The following is a 27958-nucleotide window of genomic DNA, read 5'->3' as shown; positions in this document are numbered from 1 at the left end:
ATAAGTAATCTGTGGTGGACCTTCTTTCATGGCGCGTTTCCAACGCGTTTCTATAGGTAGGTATCTATCACGTCATTTTGACATGATTTTGATATGACTTTTTGCTTTTTGACATACCTACCTACCTGCTACGCATACGCATTCTGACTTTTGAGTTTTTTCAAACAAATACTAACAAGAAAACTAAAATCTTTGCGAGCTGTAAATGTAAACTCCAAAGCGAAAACTTCAAATGAAAATAATTTATTTATTCAAAATAGTTTAATAACATTTCTGTGTTCGGGTGGAACTTGTATCAATAGCTTACGTTATTTAAGATATGGAGGCATAGCTTCTGCTAAGTTACTTGTATAATTCTTTATCATATCCAATAATATCGTAATGGATAACTCCGAAGGAAAGGTAATAAATAATTGACACAGAAGAGATTTTTTATTATTACGTTGTTGCGAATTTGAAGAGAAATTGTTGAGATTTTACTAATATTCTTACATAAATATTATCAACATTATATTGTGTAATATTACTTTCTGTATTCAGTTTAGAATCTAAATCAATTTAAAATCTAAACTTGAGATCATAGGGTATAATGAGAGTTTATATGTATGCAATTATATAATATGTCTAAAGTAAAGTTTTTTTATACATATATATTATACTGCCTAACTAATTTCAAGGATACAAACTGTTAAATCACTGTTAGTAAGTACTGATAACTAACTAATTCATTTTTAAAAATGATAAAATGTTATTGAAACAAATTTAAGAGTATGCTTGATTGTCAATTTTATTAGCTACAATTTCAGGACATATTATAATATGTACATAACATTTATTTTAGGGTCCAGGAGAAACTCCCAAAAGAAGTCCATTTGATGATTTAAGTAGAGATGATTTAATTGTTAAATGCAAAGGTCTCCTAGCTATAGCACAGAAAGCCAAGCAAGCAAAAACAGGTTGGTTATTAATAATTTTAATTTGAATTCATAGAATACAGTGTAAACTCTATATAACGACACCGAAGGGACTGTGCATTTTATGGCGTTATATAGAGTTGTCGTTAAATGGAGAGAAGAAAAATCAGAATAAGAAAAAGAGAAAATTTATTTCAGACTAGTGTTAGTAGTTATGTACATAAAAAAGAATGTTACTTGAACGCTATTGTGTATAGTCTGTTGTCAGTAGTCGTCAATACAGAATGATTTTCTTTTACTAGCCATGTTTACAGTTTGAAAGTTTGTGAGCAACTAAGAATATAATCGTATAGATAATCCATGACTCATACTTATTAGTCATGGTCAAAAACAGTCTACACGTGCAAGCAATCCCAATTTGTAAACAATAGAACGAATTTATTAGAAAGTTCGGTATGAATGACGTCAAGATTATTACTAAATTGTTGTCGTTATTGAGAGTGAGTGTGATGCTATGTAGAGTGTATCATTGTATGGTAGATAAGCTAAACCAACCAAAGGCAATTGATTTTGACGCTTTGGAGAGTTTGTCGTTAAATCGAGTGTCGTTATATAGAGTTTACACTGTATTTATATCTTTGTTATGTATTGATTCTGGTCCTGAATCAATTTATAAGATATAGACTATCCCTAGACTATGGCTTTTGTTTTAGTTCAGTTATTAACTACAGCTAACCTAATGATTGATCAATATTTTTAACCATTATTAATACAGATTTACTTTTCAGAGTGCCAGATAGAACTTGATAAATTTAAGAAAAAAGAACAAGATTCTGATACTGAAAAAAAGGCATTATCAAATAATATTAAAACATTAGAGGAGCTTGTAGATTCCCTTACAGAACAAAAACTTAATTACATAACAGAAATAGATGTAGCTCAGAATAAAATAAAAAGTTATGAAGATAGGGTCAATAATTATGATGAAGAAATAAAAAAATATAAAGCAGATATTATAATAAGAGATCAAAATCTAGCAATTGCATTACAAAAGCTCTCAGATGTGGATAGTGAAATAACTTCCCTCAAAAGACAAAATAATCGTCTCATGGAAGAGAATGAACAACTCATCAATCAATTGACTGAAATGGAATCTAGAACTGCAGAATTTAACAATATTGGTCTGCAACAAAGGGAACAACTACAACTTTTAGAACAAAAAGTTCAAGAGGGTTGGTATTTTAAAATAACCATTCACACTTTCCATTACTTTATAATTGAATGATATAATTTAGTTTAGATAATTATCTTTAATTTGATTACTTCAAAATGTTTATATTGCAAATGTTTCCATTTCAGAAACAGTCTATAAAGATCAACTTGAGGAGTTAAACAAACAAATTATGATGCTTGAATCTAATTTAAGTAAAACTACAGCAGAAAAAAATGATTTGCAAAATGAGACTATGGAAAATAAAAATAAAATAGAGGAATTAGCAAAATTATATGAAGATGAAAAGTTTAAAAAAGAAAAAGCAAATATAAAGTTGAAAAGTTATAGAGACAAAATTCTAAAATGTGCATCATGTATAAATCAACTTAAGAATTCTAGGTTTATTTTAACTAAAACTGTTAATGAATATTCAGAAAACATACCTAAGTGGCAAAATGAAATAATAAAAGCATCTAAAATACTGGATAATCAAATGAATGTTTTAAATAAAGAAAACTTATCACTTAAGGAAAGAATTGACAAATTAGAAAAACAATTAAATGAAGTAAACATGCAGAATAAGAATAAAAGTAAAGTGTCAGAAGAAAATATTGGTCTTGAAAAAGATAATCTTGCACTGAAAAATGAGGTATCTTATTTGAAACAACAACTTCAAGATTCTCTTGATTTTAAAGTTAAAATTGAAAATGAACTAAGATCATTAATTACTAAGAGAGACATTGAAATAAACGAAAAAAATAATGAAAATGAAATGTTGAAAGATGAAATTAATAGGAAAGTCCAAGAATTACAAAACAATGAAAAGGATATGAATCAATTTATTTTACAAATCGAAAAGTTAAAAGAAGAAAATGATACATTAAAAACAAACGAAGATGAGGGTACAAAGCAAAATCTAATTTTGCAACTAAAAGCTCTAGAAAGTGAGAAATTAATTCTTGTGAAAGAAAAATTAAATGCAAAGGATAATATCATTGAATTAGAGAATCAAAACAAATTGCTGTCAAACGAAAATGATAAAATTAAATCAGATATTGAATCTGTTAAGCTGCAATTAGAAAATGTGTGTAAAGAAAACGAAAATTTAAAACTTCAAACAAAAACAGAAAGAGATGAAAAACTTAAAGAATTAGAAAGTAACATTACCATTCTAAATGATCAGAATTCAAAACTCAAAAAAGAGTTTGAAAACTTACAAGATGAGAATGGTTTGCTAAGAGAAGAAGTAGAAACCCTCAAATTGTCATTAGAGCAGCCTAAAGATGATATTGAAAATTTGTCTGATTTAAATGTTTCATTACAAGCTGACTTAGTGAAGTTGGAAACAAAACTTTCAAACTATAAACAGGAAAATTCCTCTTTATTAACCGAATTGAAAGAATGTCGAGGCAAAGTAAAAGAATATGATAACATAGTTGCAGAGTATGAAGATCTAAAAACAAAATTATTAAGCTACAAGACAGAAAACAATGAATTGTTAAATGAGATGAAAGAAATTAATCAAGTGTTAAAGGAAAGAGGTGAGGCAATTTCTAAATTACAAAAAGCTATTTCTGAAATGGAAAATCTTATTGAAACACTTGAAAAAGATAGAGATGAGAAAAATAACAAGAATGTTGAATTACTGGACAGAATTACTGTATTGGAAAATTATTTGAAAAATTCAGAAGAGAATACAAACAAGAGCAAGGAAGATAATGAGAAACTTATAACTGAAAGAGATACCACTCTCTCATTATTAAAAGAGAAAGAAACATTAATAATTACTTTAAAAGAGGAGCTTGACAGGTTGAAAACCAATTCTTGTAATGGTAATATAATGATTGCGTGTTTAGTAACTAGTAAATTGAAATAAAACTTATTTATCTAGATACTTATTAAATATTTTTTTAGTGTCTGAGTTACCCAATGAAGATATGTCTACATCAACTATATCCAAAGCTGAGGAACATTCTCGAATGAAGGATTTAGATGAGACATTTGAAGACAAGTAAATATTGTACAATTGTTTTTAATTTATTAATCAGAACAATTTCATTTTTTTAAATATTTTTATTTAACCCTCGGACAAAACATGTCATTTACATATAACAATCAGGGTAAAACTAATGATTTCAGTAATCATCTCATGTGGACTATGTTCTCTTCAATAAATAGTAAATATCTATGATATAAATTAAAAAAAAAACAGATGAATACCTATTATGTGTTTTCCAGGTATACAAAATTAAGAATGTTTGCTCTGAAATTGAAAAAGAAATTGAATGAAACTACTACACAGTTGCAAAATTCAGAACAAGAGAAGTTAAAACTTAAAAAGATGATTGATGAAAATAACACGGATAATAATACAAAAACTAGTGTTGATGAGGTTGATAGTAGTAATAATCGCGATATTGAAACACCCAAAGTTGAAATTATGGAACTTGAATCAAAAATAAAGTCCCTTACATCGACTATTGAGAATTTAGAAGGTACATTCTTATTTTTTTTTTAATTTTCAAAATAAACTGGTTATAATCTCTAATTATATTTCTTTCTATAGTGGAAAAATCACAGTTAAATGAACAATTAGCTACGGAAAAGAGCTCGCATAAAAATACAAAAGAGCAATTAGAAAAGGCTATGCGAGATGTTAAAAAAAAGAATGTCTTAAGTTTAGAAATGGAAGACTATGAAAAATCAATGAAAGAACTTACAACTAAGATGGAAGAAAAGAAAAAGAAAATTATGAAAGTAAGTGTTAAGTCATATTATGAGTTATTATTGTATGAAACATATTATAAATAGGCTATAAATTATTATTTCATCCATAGATGGAGTCAACAATTGATACTCAAGAAGGAACTATAACTGCTATGAAAACCCAAATAAAACTTCTTGAAGAACAAATTAAGACAGAAGAAACTCAAAACCGTGTACTTAAAGAAGAAATACAACATAGTTTACAGGAAAACAAAGAAAAAGATAGTGTTATTAGCACCAAAAACGATATTATATCCAAATTAATGCAAGATCTCGAAGACGAAAAGCGAAAGAATGAAGAAATAGACTTAGAAATGACTTCTCTTCTCAGTGAAAAAGAGAAAATTATTATGAGTTTTGGAGAAGAAAGAATTGAACTCAATAATAAAATGAAGAAATTGGAGTTTAAATGTGCAGAAATAAATGAAAATTTGAGGATTACTTCAATGGAGTTGGCAGATTTAAAAACAGAGTATACAAGTTATAAGGTTTGTGTCCAACAACAGTGTTAGACTATACTTATGTTAATAAAAAGAGGAATAATTTTTTCATGATGTGGATATGCAATGGATACATTAAAAAAACTATATAACCGAATTTGAAAATTATTAGGACCGGCGCAGATATGGCGAACCGCGGCGCAGCACATTTTTTATTGTCAAGAACAAAGTCGATAATAATTTTTTGACTCTAAACTTGTACGTCATATTCTCAACCTGCGCAGAGTGCAACTACGCGTAATAACAGGGACCCTCACAGGACACGGCCCCTTCAACAAACATCTCTTTAATTTAGGTATCACAGACAGTCCGCTATGCAGAGCATGCATAGCGTCCGAGGAAACGGCAGCCCACGTAATCATGGAATGTATGTGGGGATTGCGGAGTACAGGGCAAGACACCTGGGGTCTCCCGGGTCCCTGCCTGAAGCCTTCGGCAGCCCTCACAAGGTGCTTGGCTTCATGGAGGAGCTTGGGTGGTTTCAGTTTTAGCTGGTTTTCCCCACCTCCCTCTCTCACGCGCAAATAGGCGCTATAAATGCCCGTATATTATTATAAGCCGATAATAGTTTGACAATAAAAAATGCGCTGCGCTGCACTTCGTTATATCTTCCGCGCCTGCCGCGCCTTACACCAAAAGATAGTGTTATAATTTTGTGTAAAACAAGTTTTTTATTGGATGGCTTTTAGGTCAGTCTTTTTAGGTCGTAGACTTTTTAGGTCAACTCTCTCTTTGCTTGCACTTCCATAAAGCAGATATTTCGCAAAATTTTGTGACGGGTTATTTGTGTGCTTGTTTTCCTTTCATACTGTTATGTAAATTGGAGGTGCGTTTCTATTTTCTTACACTTCCCAGTCCTTTATTTTCGTCGTCAATTCTTCATATCCCACTCATAAGTGAGCAACGCATATTTGCAAGGCTGCTCTGCAAATGGGGGCGGAGAATCATCTCCGCCCACATTTGCAGAGCAGCCTTGCCATCAGGCAAACCATCAGTCCAGATACCGGTCCACAACATTAAACAAAATTATTGCACTCAGAATTTTTTTTACATCCACTTCAATTGTGATAAATTTTTATTTACTTACATCAGGTCAGAGCTCAAGCAGTGTTAAGACAAAATCAAACAATTGACCACAGTCAAGAAGAACAACTGAAGGAAGAAGCTGCTGCACTGAAAGCACAAACTGAAAGCTTAAACCTTAAATTGAATACCCTACAGTAAGTCCAACACTTATTTAATGATTATAAAGTATAATTTATAAAAACTATCACAATATACATATATATTTATAAATTATTCCTTTTCAATAGACATTTTTTTATTCAACCTTTGTAGTTTGAAAACTAACAATAACGTGTCTATATAATTTTTATTTATAATATTTTTTTTTCAATATTTTTGAATTATATAATATTATGTTATATTTCAGAGAAAAATATTCCGAACAAAGTGCGGAATTGGAAGCGGCGCGTAAACGAGGGGCTGAAGCGAGCTTTGATGCTTCCCGAGCTCAACAGAGAACAGCAAGGTTGCAAAGCGATCTCACGAGACTTTCGCAACAGTTGGAATCCGAGAGAACACAACATAAACTCCAAGTAAGGCAATTACTGAATAAAATATATCATACATAATATAATATTTTTGAGGTAAAACTTCTCGCGCGTTTAGTAACATTTCAAGGTTGCTTCATGACAATATCGTCATGTCATGGAGTAAGGTGACGATTTTGTTAACTTTGAATCTTGCCAAAGAAGTATCGCTTCTGACATGTGTGCTAGGCACACTCTCTTTTTTATAAAATCACATCTATCAGTACTTTAATGTTTCTCAGAACAAAAACAGTGTTTATCACATATTATTTTTCAAGAAATGCTCAATTAATTGTGTTGTCTTTCTTTTCTTTTTTTTTAATTAACAGATTTATTGATGTGTATGCAGTAAGTGATTAACTCTTTTCTCTATTTGCAGATTTCGACATTAACTCAATGTTACAAGTCACAAATAACGGATTTGGAAACAAAGCTCCAAAAGGAGACAGAAAATTTGCGAAAACAGCTTGCGACTGTACAAGAAACTATGAAAGCTGGCAAATTTGAAGAAGATTTAAATCGCGATAAATACACTATACCAGTGATACCTAAAGAGGATATGAGTGACACTGAAATGGACATCAATGTATCTATGATACCTCGGGAAGAGGGAGAAGTAAGAATTTTCTTAGATAAGGATTATAACGATAATGGCAAAATTTCCTTTCTATAGTATATGTATATTATATAGTATAAAAAATGTGTATGTATAAAATGTATAGAGTCCAATTCAACATGTCACCTATGTAATTAAATGCGTCAACAACCTTTAACCACGCATAATGTTTCCGTCGTCAACTTCATGTGCTTCAGAATTCATTTTCATGACAAAATATGCTATGCATGCATAATGCATAAATGCCTATGCTTCAAAATCCAAATATTAGTGTAAAATACGGTCTCCACTGTTGTCCATGTTGATATTATTGAGTTGAAACTTGTTTAGGCGCATTGAGAGTAAACTCACGTCACATCATTTAGTAAGGCGATGATTTTGGATCTTTGAATCTTGCCAAAGAAGTGTCAATTCTGGCACGTGCGCTCGGCACACACGCTCTTTTTATAGAGGTAGTTACTAAAAACGTTTAATTTTTCAATATCCAGGGTTCAGAATCGGCTCCATCGCCTCCGTTGTCTAAATCGTTCCTATCTGGGGGTAGTCGGCGTTCTCCAGTGCCATTGGAGAGGTTGCTAGAGGAGGGCGTCACTGAGGACGACACGCTTGATACATCGTCACTCGCACTCACACCCGAGCAAGAGATCACGGACTTGAAGCGGAAAGTACTTACATTACAACAGAGGTACTTTTTTACACTTAAAGTAACGTTACATTTGATTCCTGGTTTTTTAATTGTATCTTTACGTGACTTTACATGTAGAGTTTTTGATTGTTAGATTTGAAGGTTTTGGGTGTGTCTTTTTATATTTATCACACTTTAATGAATGAAATTTCCTTCTCAAGAGGATGTATTTTGTTACTTTAAGCAAGCATACATTAAAAAGCGAGTAATATATTATAAAAAGCTATATTATGTTTCATTACAACTACGCAAAGTAGAAACGTTCAGGACTACAAATTAAAAATTTACCATCAAAATTAGCTTCTCAATGTCAGCATTATGATATCTGAATAGGATAATATGATGGGAAGTCTTATTTAATCATCTAATAGGAAGTAACATATGCTAAATTATAATATAATAAATGGACACCACATAAAAAATCAGTATCAAAACGTTTTTACATAAGTTATGTTGATATTTCGCATAGTCTCAGCAAAATTAATGCTCAATATTTCAATACCAGAAACTAAAAAATAGGATTTTTAAAGTTTAATATATTACTAAATTATAATGTAAAGATCAACAGTATAACATATTTATAATATTAAACAGCAGTTTCTATATTAATATAAATAAATAGATTTGACACATTAGTTGTATTTCTATAAAAATTATTCATTGGGCAGCCAAATTTTATGAATAATTCATTTATGTTAATGCAGTGGATAACAAGCTTGTGTTGACTGTTGGCCGCTGGAATTATTTCTGAAGGACAGATTTATTTTATACATTGATTCCTTTTTTTTATAGTGGGGAAATCTTCCAAAGATACCCACTGCCCCCGGGGGAGGAGCCGTGGGTTATGTCGGATTCTTACCGACTAAAACCCCACTGTGTTCCGTCGAGCTGCTTTAATGATGGGGCCGCGGGTATTGGTTGGAATTCTTCCGCGACCATACATTGATTCCTAGAAAATTATTGTTTATATATTATAATCTGATAACTGTTATCAGATATTTAGTATACATACCTTTGCTTGCTTTGATACAGATATAGATTAAATAAATGGAAATATTCATTTATCTTTGAAAAAGATTATCAAACATGTTAATTCAGGCTTCATAAGGGGCGGCACAAACAAATGTTTATCTATGCCGCTTTTTATAAAAAAGATGTATCGAATTTCAGCTGATTTCGTTCAATTGTTTCTGATAACAAATCACTCAATAATTCAAAGTTATACTTTTAATATTTATGAGCGTTATTATCATTATATATCTATACTTTCTAATTTGAGTTCAAGGATGACTTACTTGATGGATAACAAATTTAATTAGGAGGAACTCTAATTATAGATTAGATTAATATGTATTGTAAAACTGAAGCGCTTGTATGTTTGCTTGTTTGCTTGAACACCCTTATCGCGCTTTACTTCAGATTTGAAAAATTATTTCAGTGTTAGATAGTCCATTTATCGAAGAAGGCTATTTTTAGCGGAGCAATGCAGGTAAAACCGCGTAGCATAGCTGTATATATTTGTGTTATAAGTTTTTTATCAACACATTTAATGTAAGAAAGAGTTTGCAATTCCCCTGTATTTTTTAATTTTGTTATTTCAGAACTTTAGACTGGGAAAGAATAAAAATTTTGATGATTCTTTTTTTTTAGTATTATAAATTTGTTTTGTCCCACCGTTGGTTGGTCCCACTTTATTTTGTCCTGCTCTATTCATTTGAAGGCGATATAGTTTTTTGTTTAAAATATTTAGGAATTTAAATATTGACATATCGTCCAGGGTGAAACATGTGACGGTATTGCTAGCGGAGTCGGAGCGGGAATGCGCCCGAATGTCGCAGCTCAGCGACCTGCTCAAGTCGGAGTTGCGTCGTGTGCGCGGCTCGTCGCAAAATGCGCACAACACTGAGTACATGAAGAACGTCACTTTGAAGGTATTGCTCTTTATTTAAATGATTTTTGGAAAGTCCCAGTCTTTTTAAAAGTCCAAATGATAATGTCACACACACATAAAAAAGTATGCTTGATTGATTGCTACGGATAGGGGAGTAATTTACCAGATTATTTTAAATTAGTTTAAATCATAATCGTGCATTTTATTATAATGACACTATCCCATTTATATTCGGTTTTCTGTGTATTTAGAAAAAAAAAGATAATTATTAATTGAACTAAGTATATTTATATATAATGTTTGTCATTAAATGTGTGAAAATACAGGATCATATTATATTGTACGTTATTAACACTAACTTAAGTCCTTTGTGTTAATAGACAAAAGCTTCTTTTTCATCATTTTTAAAACATTTAAAATAATAAAATGATATTATTCTTCAATAGTTTTTAACACTGCCTCCGGGAGACGAGAGAAGCCGGCTCGTTCCTGTTTTGCAGAAGATCCTAACACTCTCCTCGGATGAGATGCAAAAAATACAAGCTGTTGCCAAGGGTAAAGTATATACAAGATTTTTTTAAAAACTTAAAAATATCACACAAATGTCATGTATCTCTTCTTAAAATTAATTTTGCATTAATTTTACATTCAAATTCTCCATTTGCATAAAACACGGTGTTGAGATATGTAATATAATAACAGTATTATATATAATACGTCAATACATGGTCTACTATAAATAGTCGGATGCAATTTTTTAACCGACTTCAAAAAAAAGGAGGAGGAGATTATCAATTCGGCCGGTATATTTTTATATAAACATGCATTATATTGAGCCACAGACTAAAATAAATACAAGACAGAATCCAGTATTTGGCGATACCAAGACGATAGAAGCATAAAAACGATCTATACCGGAAATAAAATATTTTTAGAATAAGTACTAACACTATTTTATAGAATTTGCTTTTTTTTTAAGAAATGAGCAATTGATTGGCATCACTTGCATCGACATCAATAAAATAATGAGTTTAATTTTTATTAATATGCTAGCTATTCGTTTATAATATTTCTCGAAATCCTCCTGCGGTTTCGATTGCATAGTCTTAAACGTAACAAATTACAACTTAATCCTTCCACGCTAATTATTGTTGAAAATTTTATGAAAAACGGTGCAGCCGTTTTTCAACAAACAGAACAGACAGACGCGGCTGAGCACTTCGTTGAATAATATGTAGTGAAGTATAGATACAATTCCTTCTAGATTCATGTATTCTTTATTTAAAAAAATACGAATGAATAGAAAGTAAATAAATTTAACCGTTAAGAATTCAATAGGTAAAGAACTTCTTACTTCTAAGCTCAAAAGCCTTTGAACTTGCTTCTTACCAAACTATTTCAAATGTTAGAAACCTCATTAAAATAAATTGCTTTGACATTGTAAATTGTAGAGTAAACATATATAAACATACATAAATAGGTGGGCAAAGAAAGTCGTTATATTTATTTGCTTATTTTGTATAAAATAAAATATAATATTTTAAATTTTTCGTAGCAAAGGAACAGGTTATTAATTTTTTAATTACGGTCTTTTAGAGAAACCGCAATAAGTACCTTGTTCTACACCCAAATACATACCTTGTTAAAAAAATTATAATTAGTAGAAAAAAGGTTAAACAACAGCTTTCTACTAGGTACGCTAATCTATACTTCACTACATACATAGTATAAATCAAAGTCGCTTTCTCTGTCCCTATGTCCCTTTGTATGCTTAAATCTTTAAAACTATGCAACGGATTTTGATGCGGTTTTTTTTAATAGATAGAGTTAGTTCAGGATACATCGCCCATTTTTGAAAGTGACTACTATCAAGCTAATTTTCCGTTTGTAGCTTTATTTTGATGAGACGCCCAATAATTTCGTGTACGAAAGTCTCGATTGTGGTAGCTAACAGAGATAATAAGGATAAAAATTTTTGATTTGATGGTTCTCAAATATTTATTACTAACTGAATTTTTTTTTGTTTAATCTCAAGATAATTACCTAAATTATTCGAAAAAATATTTGTCCTACAAAATCTATGGTTGGTTCAAAGAGTCCCCCTTTCCAAAGTGTATTGATAACGAGGTCATCATAAATGATTACTAACAAGCTGATTTTTTTGTTTTCACTTAATTAATGTTTATATAATTCAACAGACATATTGTCCTACAAATTGCGTAATAAATATTTGAGAACCATCAAATCAAAAAAATTTATCCTTGTTATCTCTGTTAGCTACCACAATAGAGAGTTTCGTACACGAAATTATTTGGTGTCTCATCAAAATAAAGCTACAAACGGAAAATCAGTTTGATAGTCGTCACTTGCAAAAATGGGCGATGTATCCTGAACTAAGTGATTCAAGAGGAAGGTTTCAGTATATAATTTATTAGGTTTTAGACAAAGCGGGCGAAGCCGCGGGCGGTAAGCTAGTAATATTATAAAGCTGAAGAGTTTGTTTGTTTGAATGCGCTAATCTCAGGAACTACTGGTCCGATTTGAAAAATTGTTTCGGTGTTAGATAGCCCATTTATCGAGGAAGGCTATCTTCTAATATATAAAAATCAATGCCACTTTTCGTTGTAATTCCATAACTCGAGAACGGCTGAACCGATTTCGATAATTCTTTTTTTATTATATTCCTTGAAGTACGAGGATGGTTCTTATGTAGAGAAAACGTAAACATGTACCACGGGCGAAGCCGGGGCGGACCGCTAGTAGGCTATATATCATCACGCTAAGACCAACAGGAGCGGAACAACGCGGGTGAAACCGCGGGTCGCAGCAAGCTTTATAGATAACCTTTAAGTTCGACTTTATCTGTATTCTGTACTATTGCAAGTAAATACATAATTATTTTACAGGACATGATCCAAATCCAGGCAAGGGTTGGGGCAGTTACTTACCATGGCCAGGTGGCAAATAAAGGACCTCGCATTCCAGCAAAAAGCAATAAAATTATCTGTGATGAAATATACTAATTGGGTATTACATAAACATGAAACATTTTAATGTGAAATTTTGTAACGTTTTATAATTACATCATTTAGTATGTATAATGACGTGTAATTAGACTCTGTAATTATAAATTATTCATAATTATTTTCAGTTGTAATATAAGCTTAATTTGAAATAAATTTATTTTATATGAACGTTTATTTAATTTTAATTGCAATTTTTTATATTCAGTATGGGTTAGTTATATTAAACATAATTGTATAATTAAATTCCATATTAGTAAAAGTTCTTACATTTTTGATAGATTATTTAATTTTTTTATTAAAATTGAACGAGTAATGACGAAAACGCATAAATGAAAAAAAAAAATCTAAAATGTTGTTATATTTTATTCCAATATTCTCAAATAATTTTTAAAATTATTAAATTTTATTCAAAGTATAGGAATAATGGGAATAGGTAGGTATATGCGATTTCAGGAAAATAATATGTATGTACAAGTGGATATAGTCATTGGCATAATAAGATAGTATTTCTAAATGGCCTTCTTTTTATTATGATTGATTAGTTGTATTCTAGGTTTTATTATTTATTATCAAATACCTAATATTCATAGCCGATTGTAATAGGTAAAATAGTAATAAAATTTCATTATTATAAATATATGCAAAATAATCTACTTGTTGTTTTATTAAAAAATCTCTTAGCATGTATATTTAAATACTTTGTAATTATATCGATACTTAAAATAAAATCGGTTTCTATCAAAACTATATTTGCACGGAACCCTTAGGTTAAGTAGCACCCGTTAGTACTTGACCGATTTTTATATACCTTTGAGACATCTCTTTCATTTATTACTTTTTCTATTTATCTCAGTGTAAGAATCTTTCTGCACTGTATACGCAAAATGTAAATTCAATAGACGTAGGTACGTTATATAAAATATCCACATCAATAAAAAAGTTTTTCTCTTGATATTTTATAGTAGCTTATCACGAACACTACCTTTATGAATGAATGCTATCGTTACCATTTCGCGCATATTATGGCGACGTTGGTGTAGGTCAAACGTAGGACCATGACCATGCTGTGTTGTTTGTATGTAGGTAAGTATTTGAAAATAATTCATTAAATATTTAAAACCATCAAAATGAGTATTAACATTTTTTAAACGTTAGAATTCAGTAAAACCTCATACTATTAGAATTTATTTATGACTCTTGTGCTTTTGGCTTTTTTTGGCTTTTTCATGTTCACACTGGCAAGCGGCATAGCTGATAGTCTGACGACGAAATTATGAACTTCCGTTTTCTTTAAATGCTTTTATTACGAATTAAGCTTATTATATTAAATCATCGTATATATGTTGTTAAGAAAAATTGTATAGAGTTTTAATTAACTTTTCAATATTATTTTATCAATTTATAAGAACACTTAAAAAAAAGAATGTCAATTGACATTATTGATTTCATTTCCCGGGAGACCGCACAGCGCATGCTTGAAAATCTAGCTGAAAATTCGCAACTGCGGCACTGAAAGGTGAGGTGAGATTTATCAGTTTTCATTACATTGTCTTTGGAGTTGTGTTGAACATCAAGCATTCGTGTTTCTGGTAAGTCATAAGACATTTAATTTTATTCTTTTATTGGGGGTAAGAAAATTTTATTTTCTTGTCAAAAATTTACCGGTAGCGCATATTCCAATTACGCAATTTCTTGTTTTGTTTTTAAAACAATTTGAAGGGACTAGGAGCTTATCCAGAATTTTACTAAAATTGCATAAAATTTAAATTTTAGTCTGTTTTCCCTGATATTCTGGGTCAATATTTACCTCAATTTACGTACCTACTTAGGTAATTCTTATACAATTTGATTAACGACTTGTCCTATTGCACCTACCTATTATGCGTTATATTTTTGACAATTAGTATAATGGTTTCTTAAATAATTTTTAACTTTTTTACATTCATAATTGTCAAATAATTACTCTTTGAAATCGAAATGCACTAGAAAACACAAAATGGAAGCAGAAGCCGGCGAAACATGTGCGTCGCCGGTGATATTTGTATGCCGCGTGCCACGCTCTATATCTATCTAGATATCTTTGTGACAAAGACTATATCTAAATTCTACGCAGAGGGAACTAATATATGTCGTCTGCAAATACGTCTATTTTAAAACCATATAGATCAGAGCGCTATTATTAGGCTGAATGCACTTGCATTTCATCTACGATGATAATAAGTAAGTGTGATGAGACATAGCTATCTGTGGGTGGGTTTTATAAAAGTTAAGATTATTTACATAATAGGATAATACAGTTGCGTTCAAAACTTATTTTCAGTGTGTATTAATAATTCCCGAGCTATTAGATTTACAGCAGGTAGTGTTTCAATGAATGCGCAACTTAAAACATTTCATTTCATTTTATAATACCTAAGTTACGTTGTGTGATGTAACAGACATAGGTACCTATCCTATGTGTTCTATATTTGGATGAAATGCTGGCTGTATCGACGTCCCGGACGTCCTGCGCACGCTCTGTGGAGCTCTCCCGGAGATTTGCTGACAGGTCAATCGAAGCCTCCATCTTCGAGTGCATTCTCAGTACCGATTAGTGCATCCAACATAACACATTGCAATTTTGTCTAGTGATTTTTAATTTTGGTGTTTGATTCTCTCAAAAGGTAATATATTACCTACGCGTTCGCATAGTATTAGAAACGGACTAATACGGATAAAATAATGATATACAGTTATGAAAAGGCGACTCTATTGTTCGGTTATTGTATTGATTATATTGCCCTTAAAGTCTGACGTAATAAAATTACAACGTTGATGAAGTTTTTATTAAAGAAATAAAAATTAATTAAAGCCGGAATTAATTAAAAAAAAATTATTTTTCCGATACATAGTCAATATGAATTAAACAAGGCTATTCAACATTTTTAATTTTAATGCGTTCAATGCATCAAGGCTTTTCCTTTATTGAAACAGGAACAATTCTTATTTGTCTACTTAATTCTTTTTTCTTGTTATGTATTTCCTGCTTTGATTAAAAAGCGAAATCGATATTTTTATACGGACACTCCCAATTCCCATATTGTTAAACAATAATAATTGAAGTTATATAATTTTGTTAGTCAGGTACCCAAGGTTTAATACACTACATCGAAAATGGGCAAAGAGAAGACTCATATTAACATCGTCGTAATCGGCCACGTAGACTCTGGCAAGTCTACCACTACCGGCCACTTGATTTACAAATGTGGTGGTATTGATAAGCGAACCATCGAAAAGTTCGAGAAAGAAGCGCAGGAGATGGGCAAAGGCTCATTCAAGTACGCCTGGGTAAGTATACGAGCAATGGCACAACTAAATAGGTACATAATAATATCGATTGAGCTATCGCGTAAGTAAATATTAACATGGGCCGCAACACTACAGGTACTGGACAAGCTGAAAGCGGAACGTGAGCGTGGTATCACTATTGACATCGCTTTATGGAAGTTTGAAACTGCTAAGTACTATGTGACTATTATTGATGCTCCTGGTCACAGAGATTTCATCAAGAACATGATTACTGGTACTTCGCAGGTTGGTATCTTTTTAAACAAAAGAAAATTATGAATTTTATATCAACTCTGCCACGGAAATTAATTGTTATTTTTTTTTTCGCATAAAGGCCGATTGCGCCGTATTGATAGTAGCTGCAGGTACAGGCGAGTTTGAAGCCGGTATTAGTAAGAATGGGCAGACTCGTGAGCATGCGCTGCTCGCCTTCACGTTGGGCGTGAAGCAATTGATCGTAGGCGTCAACAAGATGGATTCCACCGAGCCTCCGTACCACGAAGCTCGCTATGAGGAAATCAAGAAGGAGGTTTCCTCTTACATTAAAAAGATCGGTTAGTCATGCCAAACTGAAATATCTGCCATTTATTACAAAATTTTCATAACATTCTTAAATATTTACATGATGCGATTGAATTCTTTGAGCACAAATATTTAGACTGCGCGATTGTATTTCTTCTGCGTTCAAACTTCAATTTCTTTTTTAACTTAGAAATAATAAAATTAATCGACGTTGCTATTGAATTATTCATTGAGTTGGCTTATTTATTTGGGATATTATGTTAATTTGTAAAGAAAACCGGTAAAGTTTGATTATGTAACATTGCGTCAGGTTACAACCCGGCCACCGTGGCCTTTGTGCCGATCTCGGGCTGGCACGGCGACAACATGTTGGAGCCGTCCGACAAGATGCCCTGGTTCAAGGGATGGACCATCGAGCGCAAGGACGGCAAAACCGAGGGCAAGACCCTCATTGAGGTGCGGATCCCACGCCTTTGTCTAATAAAGAACATCTTCGTAAAAAGTTGTTTTTCCACGTTTTACAATCTCGCGAGATAATTTTATACCTTGTACGGACACAATACAAATCATCATATTTTTACCTTGGCAACTTACAACTTACAACTCGACTTAAACATCTTGCAACTTTAAAATGTCAGCACCTATGCATCCGCATTGCGAAGCAGCTATACTTGGTTTTATTATTACCTACACGAAATTCAACAAAGATTACAATATCTAGCGATATCTCTTTCATTCTATATATTTTGTGGAACATGACAAAAAAAATACTCTAATCTCAATTGGAATATTTCAATATTTTTTTATTTCAATACTTATATTATACATTTAAGTTCTAATATCTCGAAATACAAAGGCATCTATATAATATAGCAAAAAAAATATTTTTTAACATGTTGTATTGATAATAACCCTCAAAGGGCGCACTAAAGCCGCGGAATGTTCCAGGCGCTGGACGCGATCCAGCCCCCGTCGCGGCCCACGGAGAAGCCGCTGCGCCTGCCGCTGCAGGACGTGTACAAGATCGGCGGCATCGGCACAGTGCCCGTCGGCCGTGTCGAGACCGGGATACTGAAGCCAGGTTAGAACTTTCTAGAAACTGCGTGCTCTATGGAATGTTAACGATGACTCGACACGTTTTAGAAGAACTCAAAGAAGATATAGAAGATTTTCTAGGTCGCAGCGTTTTGTGTGCTGATGTTCCTGAATTGAAGATTTTGTTTTTTAAAATAATGAACTTATGCACGGCAATTGGTTTTAGAATTGAACTGACGATTTAGTTTTTTTTTTAATATGAAAATTTAAATAGTTGAGCTGTTGAGAACAAAAAATGTATAGCTTTGTAATAAGAATGCAGTAGGTATATTTAACGCATATTTCGGTGTGGTGACCAGGTATGGTGGTGGTGTTCGCCCCGGCCGCCATCACCACGGAAGTGAAGTCTGTGGAAATGCACCACGAGGCGCTGCAGGAGGCCATGCCCGGCGACAACGTGGGCTTTAACGTCAAGGTTTAACTTTTCTACCACTAAACTTAAAGACGACAATTAGTTCTCAATAATAGACAATGGATTTAAAAAATATCTTTTATTTTTCTTAATATGTATCTTAAATATTACTAACACAGTCCCAATTTAAATTCTGAAGGATTTATTAGCTTATAAATATTCATTCAATTAGCTTTACAAATGTGATCTAAAACGTGAAATAATAATTGAACAGTTTTGTACACATACGTATCATAAAGCCAGCTACTTAAATATTTGCTTTTAATTTACGCATAAGACAATAATGAGCCATTTAATAATTTTGGTATACGGTCATGCATTAAAAATAAATCACTTTCTGTGAAACGCTAGAACGTGTCCGTGAAGGAGTTGCGTCGCGGCTACGTGGCTGGTGACTCCAAGAACTGCCCACCCAAAGGAGCCTCTGATTTTACTGCTCAGGTATGTCGTAGTCCTAATAAAGCAAAAGAAGTTTGCAAATTGCACATTTCCTAGTGATTACAAAATATCTCATTAAAAATAATAATCATTAGTTTATTTCGTAATTTGCATTTAGGTAATTGTCATTAAATTCTGGTTTGAACATAATACTACATTTAGAAACCGGTTAGTAGTTAGGCAATAAATTCTAAATTAAATGCCTATTAAAAACAAACCTATTTTATGTACCTAAAATATATGATTTCTGAAAGTGTTGAACTTATATTTTCATTTTGATTGTAATAAGGCTTAGCGAATACCAAGTTATGCGATACGATAGGCTATCTTTACCCATACGTTTGATCATGGTTTTTCATTACAAACATAAAGTTATAGAAGAATAAAGCGCTTATCACATATAAACAAAGGGCTATTTAGAAGTATTTACGGTGCGCAGGTGATCGTGCTGAACCACCCGGGCCAGATCAGCAACGGGTACACGCCCGTGCTCGACTGTCACACCGCACACATCGCTTGCAAGTTCGCCGAGATCAAGGAGAAGTGCGACCGTCGTACCGGTAACGTGTCCAGTTCCTTTAGTTATAGTATATGTGTGCGAAATTAACTGCCTGTATTTTCTTTAATAAACAATATTCAAAAGGTCTTATTGACAAATAATTAGGAACCAAGGAGCAATTCTTGTCTGAATAGGGCATTTAATTTGAGTTCTTACTGACTTAATGCAACCTGTCGTATAGCAGAAGTAATATGGTGAACGTGAGAATAAGCTGCTCCGTGGATGTTTCAGAAATTTTCCTTTTATTCACCTTCTGCCTAAATCTAAAATTGACAACTTGAGGAGGCAAATTTTCCCAATTTCGTTTATGGGTGTACCTAGTCTCTGTAAAAGCATTGTCCACAATTAGGTAAGACCACCGAAGTGGAGCCGAAGTCGATAAAGTCCGGTGACGCGGCCATCGTGACGCTGGTGCCGACCAAGGCGCTCTGCGTCGAGTCGTTCCAGGAGTTCCCGCCGCTCGGCCGCTTCGCCGTGCGCGACATGCGTCAGACCGTCGCTGTCGGTGTCATCAAGGTATCCATATTGTCGCGTTTATATCGATTAAACTAGTTTAAATGTTGTGTTTTTTCTGTTTTTCTAAAGAATTTGATGAAACCCAAGTTCTTGATTTAGCGCAGATTCGGGTACGTTGGTGACCCAAAGCTCTAAGCATAGCTTTTTGCCACCCACGTAAACGAATCAACTATCGATTTTTCTATGCTTCTTGCTCTATCTCTATGTGACAATAGTGCTCCCACTCAATGTTTATTGATATGTTTCAGAGCGTGACCTTTAAGGAGGTGACTACAGGTAAAGTCACCAAAGCCGCCGAGAAGGCCCAAAAGAAAAAATAACTATTGGGCTGTCTAAATAACGTAGCGCAGCCAGTGTCCGTCGTCTGCCCGGCTTCCCCCCGCGCTCCCCCCCGCCCCCCGCGTCCCCCGCGGCCGCCCCGCCCCCCGCGCCCCCCGCCGCGCGCCGCCCGCCGCCGCGCGGCCTGCTTGATGTTGCTCCCCAAACGGCCGCCAGATGACGCCACGGTTGCCTCGATTAAAAAAAAATTCCCAATATCGATGTTGTATCGTAGTCGTGAGCCCTTAGTGTACTCACACGATCGGAGCTTCTTAACTGGTGATTTCACACACGTTCCCGACTCTTGCATTTATCATAACAAGATACTCGTTCGTTTTAGTTACACGTATGTGCTAAGTTTATGTCTCTTTAATTATTTTAGTCGTAAGTTATTTTCCAAGTTTGAATTTCCGTACTTGAAGGCTCGTTATGTCTTAATTTTTCATCGTAAAGAGTTCAGGAGGAAAGGCAATGGAGGACTGATTGAATTTTTAAACCGTTTCACCTCACTCGTCACTTTGTCATCTTTGTAAATTTCACTTCATTTTATACCTATTATTCCTTGTTATAAATTTATATATGTAACTTTTAATTTAGATTTAAAGTTTCAAGTCCTGAATTGTTTATATATAATAATTACCATCTTTGTTTAAAGTAGTGTCGTCCATTGTTTTTCTATTTATTCATTTTATTCAATTTGTGGCGATATAAAAAATTTTAAAATTACATTTAAGATTAGATGTTATTTTCTTACGGTGTTGAAATGTTTAAGTAGGGAGGAAACATCAGAGAGTAAAAAAAGATGGCATCGGTTGTGAACCAGCGCCATATTGTTGGAATTAAGGGTATAATAATTAAGCGTTATAAACGTTTTGATAGATATTTGATGAACTTTATATGTGATTTTGTTCCTAGTTTGACCTTATCTAAAATACATGTTTATATCGTTCAGTTACATTAGATAGGCAAGTGTAAAGGTTTAAATATTCAATTGTGACGATTGTATGAATTCTTGGATTATGTACGGAAACAACTGGAAACTCTTTATAAGCTAAATGTATCTTAATATTTTCAATAATTTTGTAAAGACCTTATTCCTGATAAAACCAATAAAGAAGCTACTGGTATAATTATTGTTTCTTTATTCCCTATCGTCTATCGATCATCCATCAACTTCAGATACCTTAAATGGACGAGGTTCTGAATTAGACTGATTTTTTTTGGGTTTAACAGATTTTGATGATTCTTTTTTAATGAAAATGCTGGTGCCGCCCGGTTTTCGGTTAGACGCCTTTTAAATTTTGTCAAGCACTGATACACCAGAGATAGAACCCTTTAAAAAAAAAACATTTTTTCTCTTAAAAGCTCCCCCCCCGCCCATTTCCCGAACTCGGATTGACTGTAATTTATTTTTCCTTTTATTTTTATCATAGTCCCCTCCTTTTCTAATGGGTTTCATCCTACTGCGATTTTTTTTTGTTTCAAAAGTTGTGTACCCTGGTGTACATGACAATTATTTGAAGGAAAAAATAAGTACATATATATTTACTACTAGCTTCCGCCCGCGACTCCGTCCGCGCGGATGTCGGTCTTCGCGTGGATGGTTTATTTCCCCATTTTGAGTAACTCTGACAATGACAACTTATAAATATGTATTGAACCCACAGAACCCAAATACGGCTAGGTCTATAATAATACGCAACGTGTGTTCGCGGCTCTACAGAACAACGTCTATATAGATATAACTCGAAAATTAAGATTAATTTTTTTCTGCGTATTTGTCCAGGATAAAAAGTATCCTATTTTACGCCCAGGATAATAAGGTGTAATTATACCAAGTTTCATCGAAATCGAACCGTTAGTTTTCACGTGATGTCTTTACATACAGACAGACAGACAAAAAATTTTTTAATCACATAATTGGGTTTGGTATCGATCCAGTAACACCCCCTGCTATTTATTTTTTCAATATTTTCAATGTACAGAAGTGACCCTTCTACAGATTTATTATATGTATAGATATGTACATTATTATGTACATATCTTTACTTATAATATTTTGCATGTTCAGGGTGCTTTTCAACCAATAATGTGCGAGGATGTGTTCGCTACACATCCTGAGGAATGTGTAAAGAACCAATCATATCGCTTCATTTAGTTTGAAGCAAGGTATGAAATGTTTAGAGTTTGTTTTAAAACCGTTCTGTGTCGATGCCAAATAGGTGCATTATTTTTAATTATATATAAAAAACTGCGTAATTCTGAATCAGGAAGTCAATAATAACAAATAATGGCCTATATTATGTTTATTACGACCGCGATCGTGCCCCACCCACATCAGACCACTCGCAACCCTTTTATTTAATACCACATAATACTGTGTGCTCGCAACTAGCGAGTAGGAACAAGGACATGACAAGCCTTAGAGTATATATTACAATAGTATAGAGCGAGTGTACTGCACAAATTGCATAGTGCGCATCGTAGGCAGATGAGATATAGATACTATATAGATGTGTGTGTGACAAATAGGGATGGGTAGATATCAATTGCGTGTTGAAAACTATCGATAAGTTATGTAAATAAATATGTATCATAAGTAAATTTTATGTTCAATAAGTTATTAAAGGAAAAATATATGAATAAAGTATAAATATGTAATTTTAAATTTGTTTACCAACTGAATAACGTTTGTTTATTCCATTTGAATATTAAATATTATATAAGAAATTTTCTTGTATTAATTATAAGTACTTTAAAAAAATATGTTTGATTGGAATATCAGAAAAACGTGAGTACTTTTTAAATAATAAAGTTAATAAAATAAAAGATCGGGTTTAGTGCTATTTATTTAATAATAAATCAAACAATAATAATAATGTTTTAAAAATGGTAAAAAATATTAAGGAATAATTAATAATTTAAAATGATAATATAATAAATAATATTAATAATTTTTTTTATTAAATTTTATCCATTCTACTATCAAAATCTTCAATATCAATTTAGCGGTTCAGAAAATATATCGTAACATTACATACTTTACATTTACACTATAATACATTCGCATTCATAATTTAGAAAGTGTATCATACAAAACACACCACAGAGAGTTTTAATTTTAAAGTTAAATAAATAATTTGTTAAAATATAGTTCTTCTAGTAAACTTTATATCGAGTACAGCGTTGGTCAGGTCACATCACTACGATCACGTGGCGGCAGTGAGGCGCGCGAGCGAGCCTGCGCGTGTCCGCCTCCCACCTACTCTTCACCCCCGCGATGCTAGATTTATTTTCATAAAATGATGTATAACAATCGACTGACTGATGAAATGTGATAGTGGATTTCAATTTTGTGTATTCTCTAGTATCGTTTTTGCAAGATAGAACTGCACATTTCACCACGTTTATTCGTAAATATGAAAAAAATCCAGAGCAACGCACTTCGTGAGCACTCAACCACGACTGCGAGCGCTCGCGGCGGGAGCGTCGTGTTGTTCCCACCTGTGCCTACTGTTCCCACTTGGTTGTTCGCACTCTATAGATAGTATATATACTCTAAGTGACAAGCCCTGTAATAGGGTGTCCATCAGAATTTTTCTGTGCATAAATGTAATAATATACGATAAATAAGTTCTTACCCGCCTGAAATTCTTCATAATTTAACACATGACAACATCTTCATAGATTTGGAGTGACGTCAAATTCTTTGACGTTGACATATAAAATTTAAAATGTCAAAATATAAATGACAATTGACAAGATTGAATTAAGTAATCATTTGGATTGTTTGGAAGACTGGTTTTGCCGCTGATCGCTGGTATTTACGTACCAATGAGTATCTACGATAACGAAACACGATGACGTGTGCTTTGCCGTAAGTGAAAGTAACTTTAATTTGTGGAAGGAGTTAATGGCGAAGGCCTCCAACGTTAGACGTGTTTTGAGTTGAACACAGTCTCTCGTTGGTTGTGGTTCAGTGCACTCGCGGCTTATAACGTTCATCGCTAATAATGTGTGGAATTTTCGCATATATAAATCATCTAACGCCTAAGACCCGGCGGGAGATATTGGAGCTACTTGTGAATGGATTGAAGCGTTTGGAATACCGTGGCTATGATTCTGCAGGCGTAGCCGTTGACGCTGCGGATCAAAAAGATATTGCAGTTGTGAAAAAGCAAGGCAAAGTAGCCGCGCTTGAAGAATTACTCCAAGAACGCAGTGTCGAACTTGCGGTCGAAGAATGTGTAGAATCTCATTGTGGAATTGCTCATACCCGTTGGGCCACTCACGGAGAACCGAGCGCTATCAACTCTCATCCTCAACGATCTGGAGAAGATAATGCATTTGTTGTTATCCATAATGGTATCATTACTAACTATAAAGAAGTTAAAACTTTCTTAGAAAACAAGGGATATATTTTTGAATCCCAGACTGACACGGAGGCTATTGCAAAGTTGGTGCATCATATTTACAACCAACACAAAGGCTACAGCTTCCAAGAGCTGGTTGAGCAGGTAATTCAACAACTAGAAGGTGCCTTTGCTTTATGCTTTAAATCTCGCTACTTTCCAAATGAATGTGTAGCAACCAGACGTGGTAGCCCTTTACTGGTTGGTATTAAAACGAGACGCAGCCTCTCCAGCGATCATGTGCCTATTATGTACAATAATAACAAGGCTACTCGTGGAGTTGTACCTGCATTGCCACGTGTTAACAGCCATGCTCAGTTCCAACCAGAAGAGGAGAGAGATGTTGAATATTTCTTTGCCTCAGATGCGTCTGCTGTAATTGAACACACTAACAGGGTCCTTTACTTTGAAGATGATGATGTAGCACACATCAAAGATGGTATTCTGAGTATTCACCGTATGTCAGGAAGCAGTTCTGATCCCCACCAACGTGAAATTTTAACATTAAAATTGGAGTTGCAGCAGATTATGAAAGGAAATTATGATTATTTTATGCAAAAAGAAATATTTGAACAATCAGAATCAATTGTTAATACAATGAGAGGCCGTCTCAACTTTGCTGATGGAGCAGTCACACTTGGAGGAATAAAAGACTATATACCTGAAATTAAACGTTGCAGGCGGTTGATGTTGATTGGATGTGGAACTAGCTACCATAGTGCTGTAGCCACAAGACAACTATTGGAAGAATTGACAGAGCTTCCAGTAATGGTGGAATTGGCATCTGATTTCCTTGATAGGAATACACCAGTTTTTCGTGATGATGTATGCTTCTTCATTTCTCAGTCTGGTGAAACTGCAGATACCTTAATGGCCCTTAGATATTGCAAGCGCCATGGAGCTTTGATTGTGGGAATTACAAATACTGTGGGCAGTTCTATTTGTCGTGAGTCTCATTGTGGTGTACATATTAATGCTGGGCCGGAAATTGGTGTTGCATCAACTAAAGCTTATACATCTCAATTTGTATCTCTTGTTATGTTTGCTTTAGTTATTAGTGAAGATAGAATTTCTCTCCAAAAGCGCCGCGCGGATATAATTGCTGGATTACATGAATTAGATAAGAAGATTCAGGAAGTTTTAGCATTAGATTCGGAAGTAAAAGCTTTGGCGGAAGATCTGTATCGCCAACGTTCTCTGTTGATTATGGGTCGTGGATATAATTTTGCTACTTGTCTGGAAGGTGCACTCAAGGTTAAAGAATTGACCTACATGCATAGTGAAGGTATAATGGCGGGTGAATTGAAACATGGACCTCTTGCTCTAATTGATGATTCCATGCCAGTAATGATGATAGTAATGCGTGATCCCGTTTATACAAAATGTATGAACGCATTGCAACAAGTGACAGCGCGTCAAGGTCGGCCGATTGTTGTTTGCGAAAAAGGTGATACAGAGACCATGGCCTTAGCGTCCCGTGTTCTCGAAGTCCCTAAAACAGTTGATTGTCTACAAGGAGTGCTTACTGTTATTCCCATGCAATTACTAGCATATCACATAGCTGTTTTGCGCGGATGTAATGTCGATTGCCCAAGAAATCTTGCGAAGTCTGTAACTGTAGAATGATTTTGTATTTGTTATCCTTTAATAATATGCGATCTCTACATTCATAACTTAGTGTTATGGAATACTATTTTTATCATGTTTATTGGTTGTATACCAAAAGTTTACCTTTTCTTTTGAATTTCATAGAATTCATTTCATTTATCTATAGTCGACAATGGGTTCGACAAATTCAGTTATCTCTGCAATGATAATATTCCAATATAATTAAAACGATTAAGATTAAATTTATCTTATAAGATCTGTATCATTAAAGAACTCGGAAAAGTAAGTGTTTGGTATGTTTAAAACCAAAACATTCCATAATTATTGAAAAGTTAAAGTTCAGAATGCTCTTGTGTAATATTACATTCCATTACTCAATTTCATGCCGGTATATATTACGATATTTTATCTGGTACAAGGTCGGTCACAGCTCGATAATAACCTGGTTTTAAACATATTATTTAAACTTTAAGCCTTATGTATTGGAAATACATAATATTTTAAAACATAGCTACTATTTTGAATGCTTCTTGAAATACTCGTATATATGGTACCTTTTTCTATAGTTAAGTTATATCGTCGGGAAAAATCTTGCAATAACAAAATTCTTTTGATAAAATCATTTTTATAAGCGTATTTGAATGCATACTTAAAAAACAAAAAAATCCGTGTGGCACTCGGGGACTGCCGATGCCGCGGTAAAGCTATTACATAGCATGCCTTCAAGCCACACCTCCGTGCCTGTCGGAGTGGGGAGCGTGAGGTTTTTCGTTACGCAATTTCTGGATTCGGTCCCCGCGCTCAAGGCCCGCGCTAGAAGCTATGCAATAGCTTAAAAAATATGGAGAGATTTCTTGTAAAAAATAGTATTTATATTTTTATAAACATTATCATAGAAATTACGAATTATATCATTTATGTGTAAATTATTGTATATTCGTTTTTGTCTTCGTTGTTATAATATCCTTTCCAGATGTTTGATATCAACGTATTGAAAATTTTATGTACTTTTTGTAAACCGCTAGAAATATTTAGGTACCTACCTATTATTTACTTAGTATTAAGAATTATTATAAGCTTTTATAATCATTTATTTCAAATTTCTTTTTAAGTATGTGTACTTAATGCTTAGTTAAGCTTTTAAAAAAATGTATTGATAAGACGTGTAAAACATGTAGATATTGAGTAGGCATACCAAGTAGGAATTCTACTATCAAAACTGTCCACAAATACAAATACGATTTTAATTAAATGAGTTCTAAATTTGTTCTCATCGATAATATTCGCAATTTGAAATCTGAATTTATATAAAATCATTTTACCTACTGTAGTTGCCTATACTGGCAACTACATGATTCTTTTCTTAGGAATGTCAAGGTTGGCAATTAAATAAAACATTTATGTGAAATAATATTGTTTAACAAAATGGCAAATTAATAAATGTTTCGACCATAGAAGAAAACAGCAAAAGATATTATAATATGTCCCGATTGCTAGTCAAAAATATTAAATAAATATTGGAGTGTGTCATTTGATTTATTTACATTT

General features: G+C 33.2%; 3 protein-coding genes across 9 annotated transcripts; all 3 read left to right on the top strand.

Moving 5' to 3' along the window:
* Positions 1–123: 123 nt before the first annotated feature.
* On the top strand, positions 124–13856 carry LOC123705496 (GRIP and coiled-coil domain-containing protein 2-like). The gene is made up of 15 exons (XM_045654290.1): positions 124–402; positions 842–956; positions 1703–2146; positions 2274–3959; positions 4042–4138; positions 4366–4622; positions 4694–4884; positions 4965–5381; positions 6486–6613; positions 6826–6991; positions 7365–7601; positions 8090–8286; positions 10064–10217; positions 10624–10732; positions 13084–13856. Exons 1-15 carry the CDS (start codon positions 382–384, stop codon positions 13143–13145), a joined length of 4281 nt encoding a protein of 1426 aa, XP_045510246.1. The 5' UTR covers positions 124–381; the 3' UTR covers positions 13146–13856.
* An 804-nt stretch (positions 13857–14660) lies between these two features.
* On the top strand, positions 14661–21520 carry LOC123705591 (elongation factor 1-alpha 2-like). 7 transcript variants are annotated; one of them, XM_045654484.1, is made up of 11 exons: positions 14661–14719; positions 16323–16530; positions 16627–16776; positions 16865–17084; positions 17363–17508; positions 18001–18133; positions 18447–18562; positions 18911–19000; positions 19437–19557; positions 19906–20072; positions 20321–21520. In XM_045654484.1, the coding sequence occupies exons 2-11, from the start codon at positions 16357–16359 to the stop codon at positions 20390–20392; spliced, it is 1389 nt and encodes a 462-aa protein (XP_045510440.1). In that variant the 5' UTR covers positions 14661–14719; positions 16323–16356; the 3' UTR covers positions 20393–21520. The 7 variants fall into 7 exon arrangements, with proteins under 7 accessions (XP_045510440.1, XP_045510408.1, XP_045510424.1 ...); XM_045654452.1 differs by having other exon boundaries at positions 14663–14792; XM_045654468.1 differs by having other exon boundaries at positions 14688–14792; positions 16327–16530.
* A 2646-nt stretch (positions 21521–24166) lies between these two features.
* Positions 24167–27144, top strand: LOC123705585 (glutamine--fructose-6-phosphate aminotransferase [isomerizing] 1-like). The gene has a single exon (XM_045654441.1). It carries the CDS (start codon positions 24404–24406, stop codon positions 26426–26428), a length of 2025 nt encoding a protein of 674 aa, XP_045510397.1. The 5' UTR covers positions 24167–24403; the 3' UTR covers positions 26429–27144.
* Positions 27145–27958: the final 814 nt, after the last annotated feature.

The sequence above is a fragment of the Colias croceus genome, chromosome 2 (assembly GCF_905220415.1).
Source record: "Colias croceus chromosome 2, ilColCroc2.1".
NCBI classification, from domain to species: Eukaryota; Metazoa; Arthropoda; class Insecta; order Lepidoptera; family Pieridae; genus Colias; species Colias croceus.
This window is presented reverse-complemented; position numbering and strand designations above follow the sequence as displayed.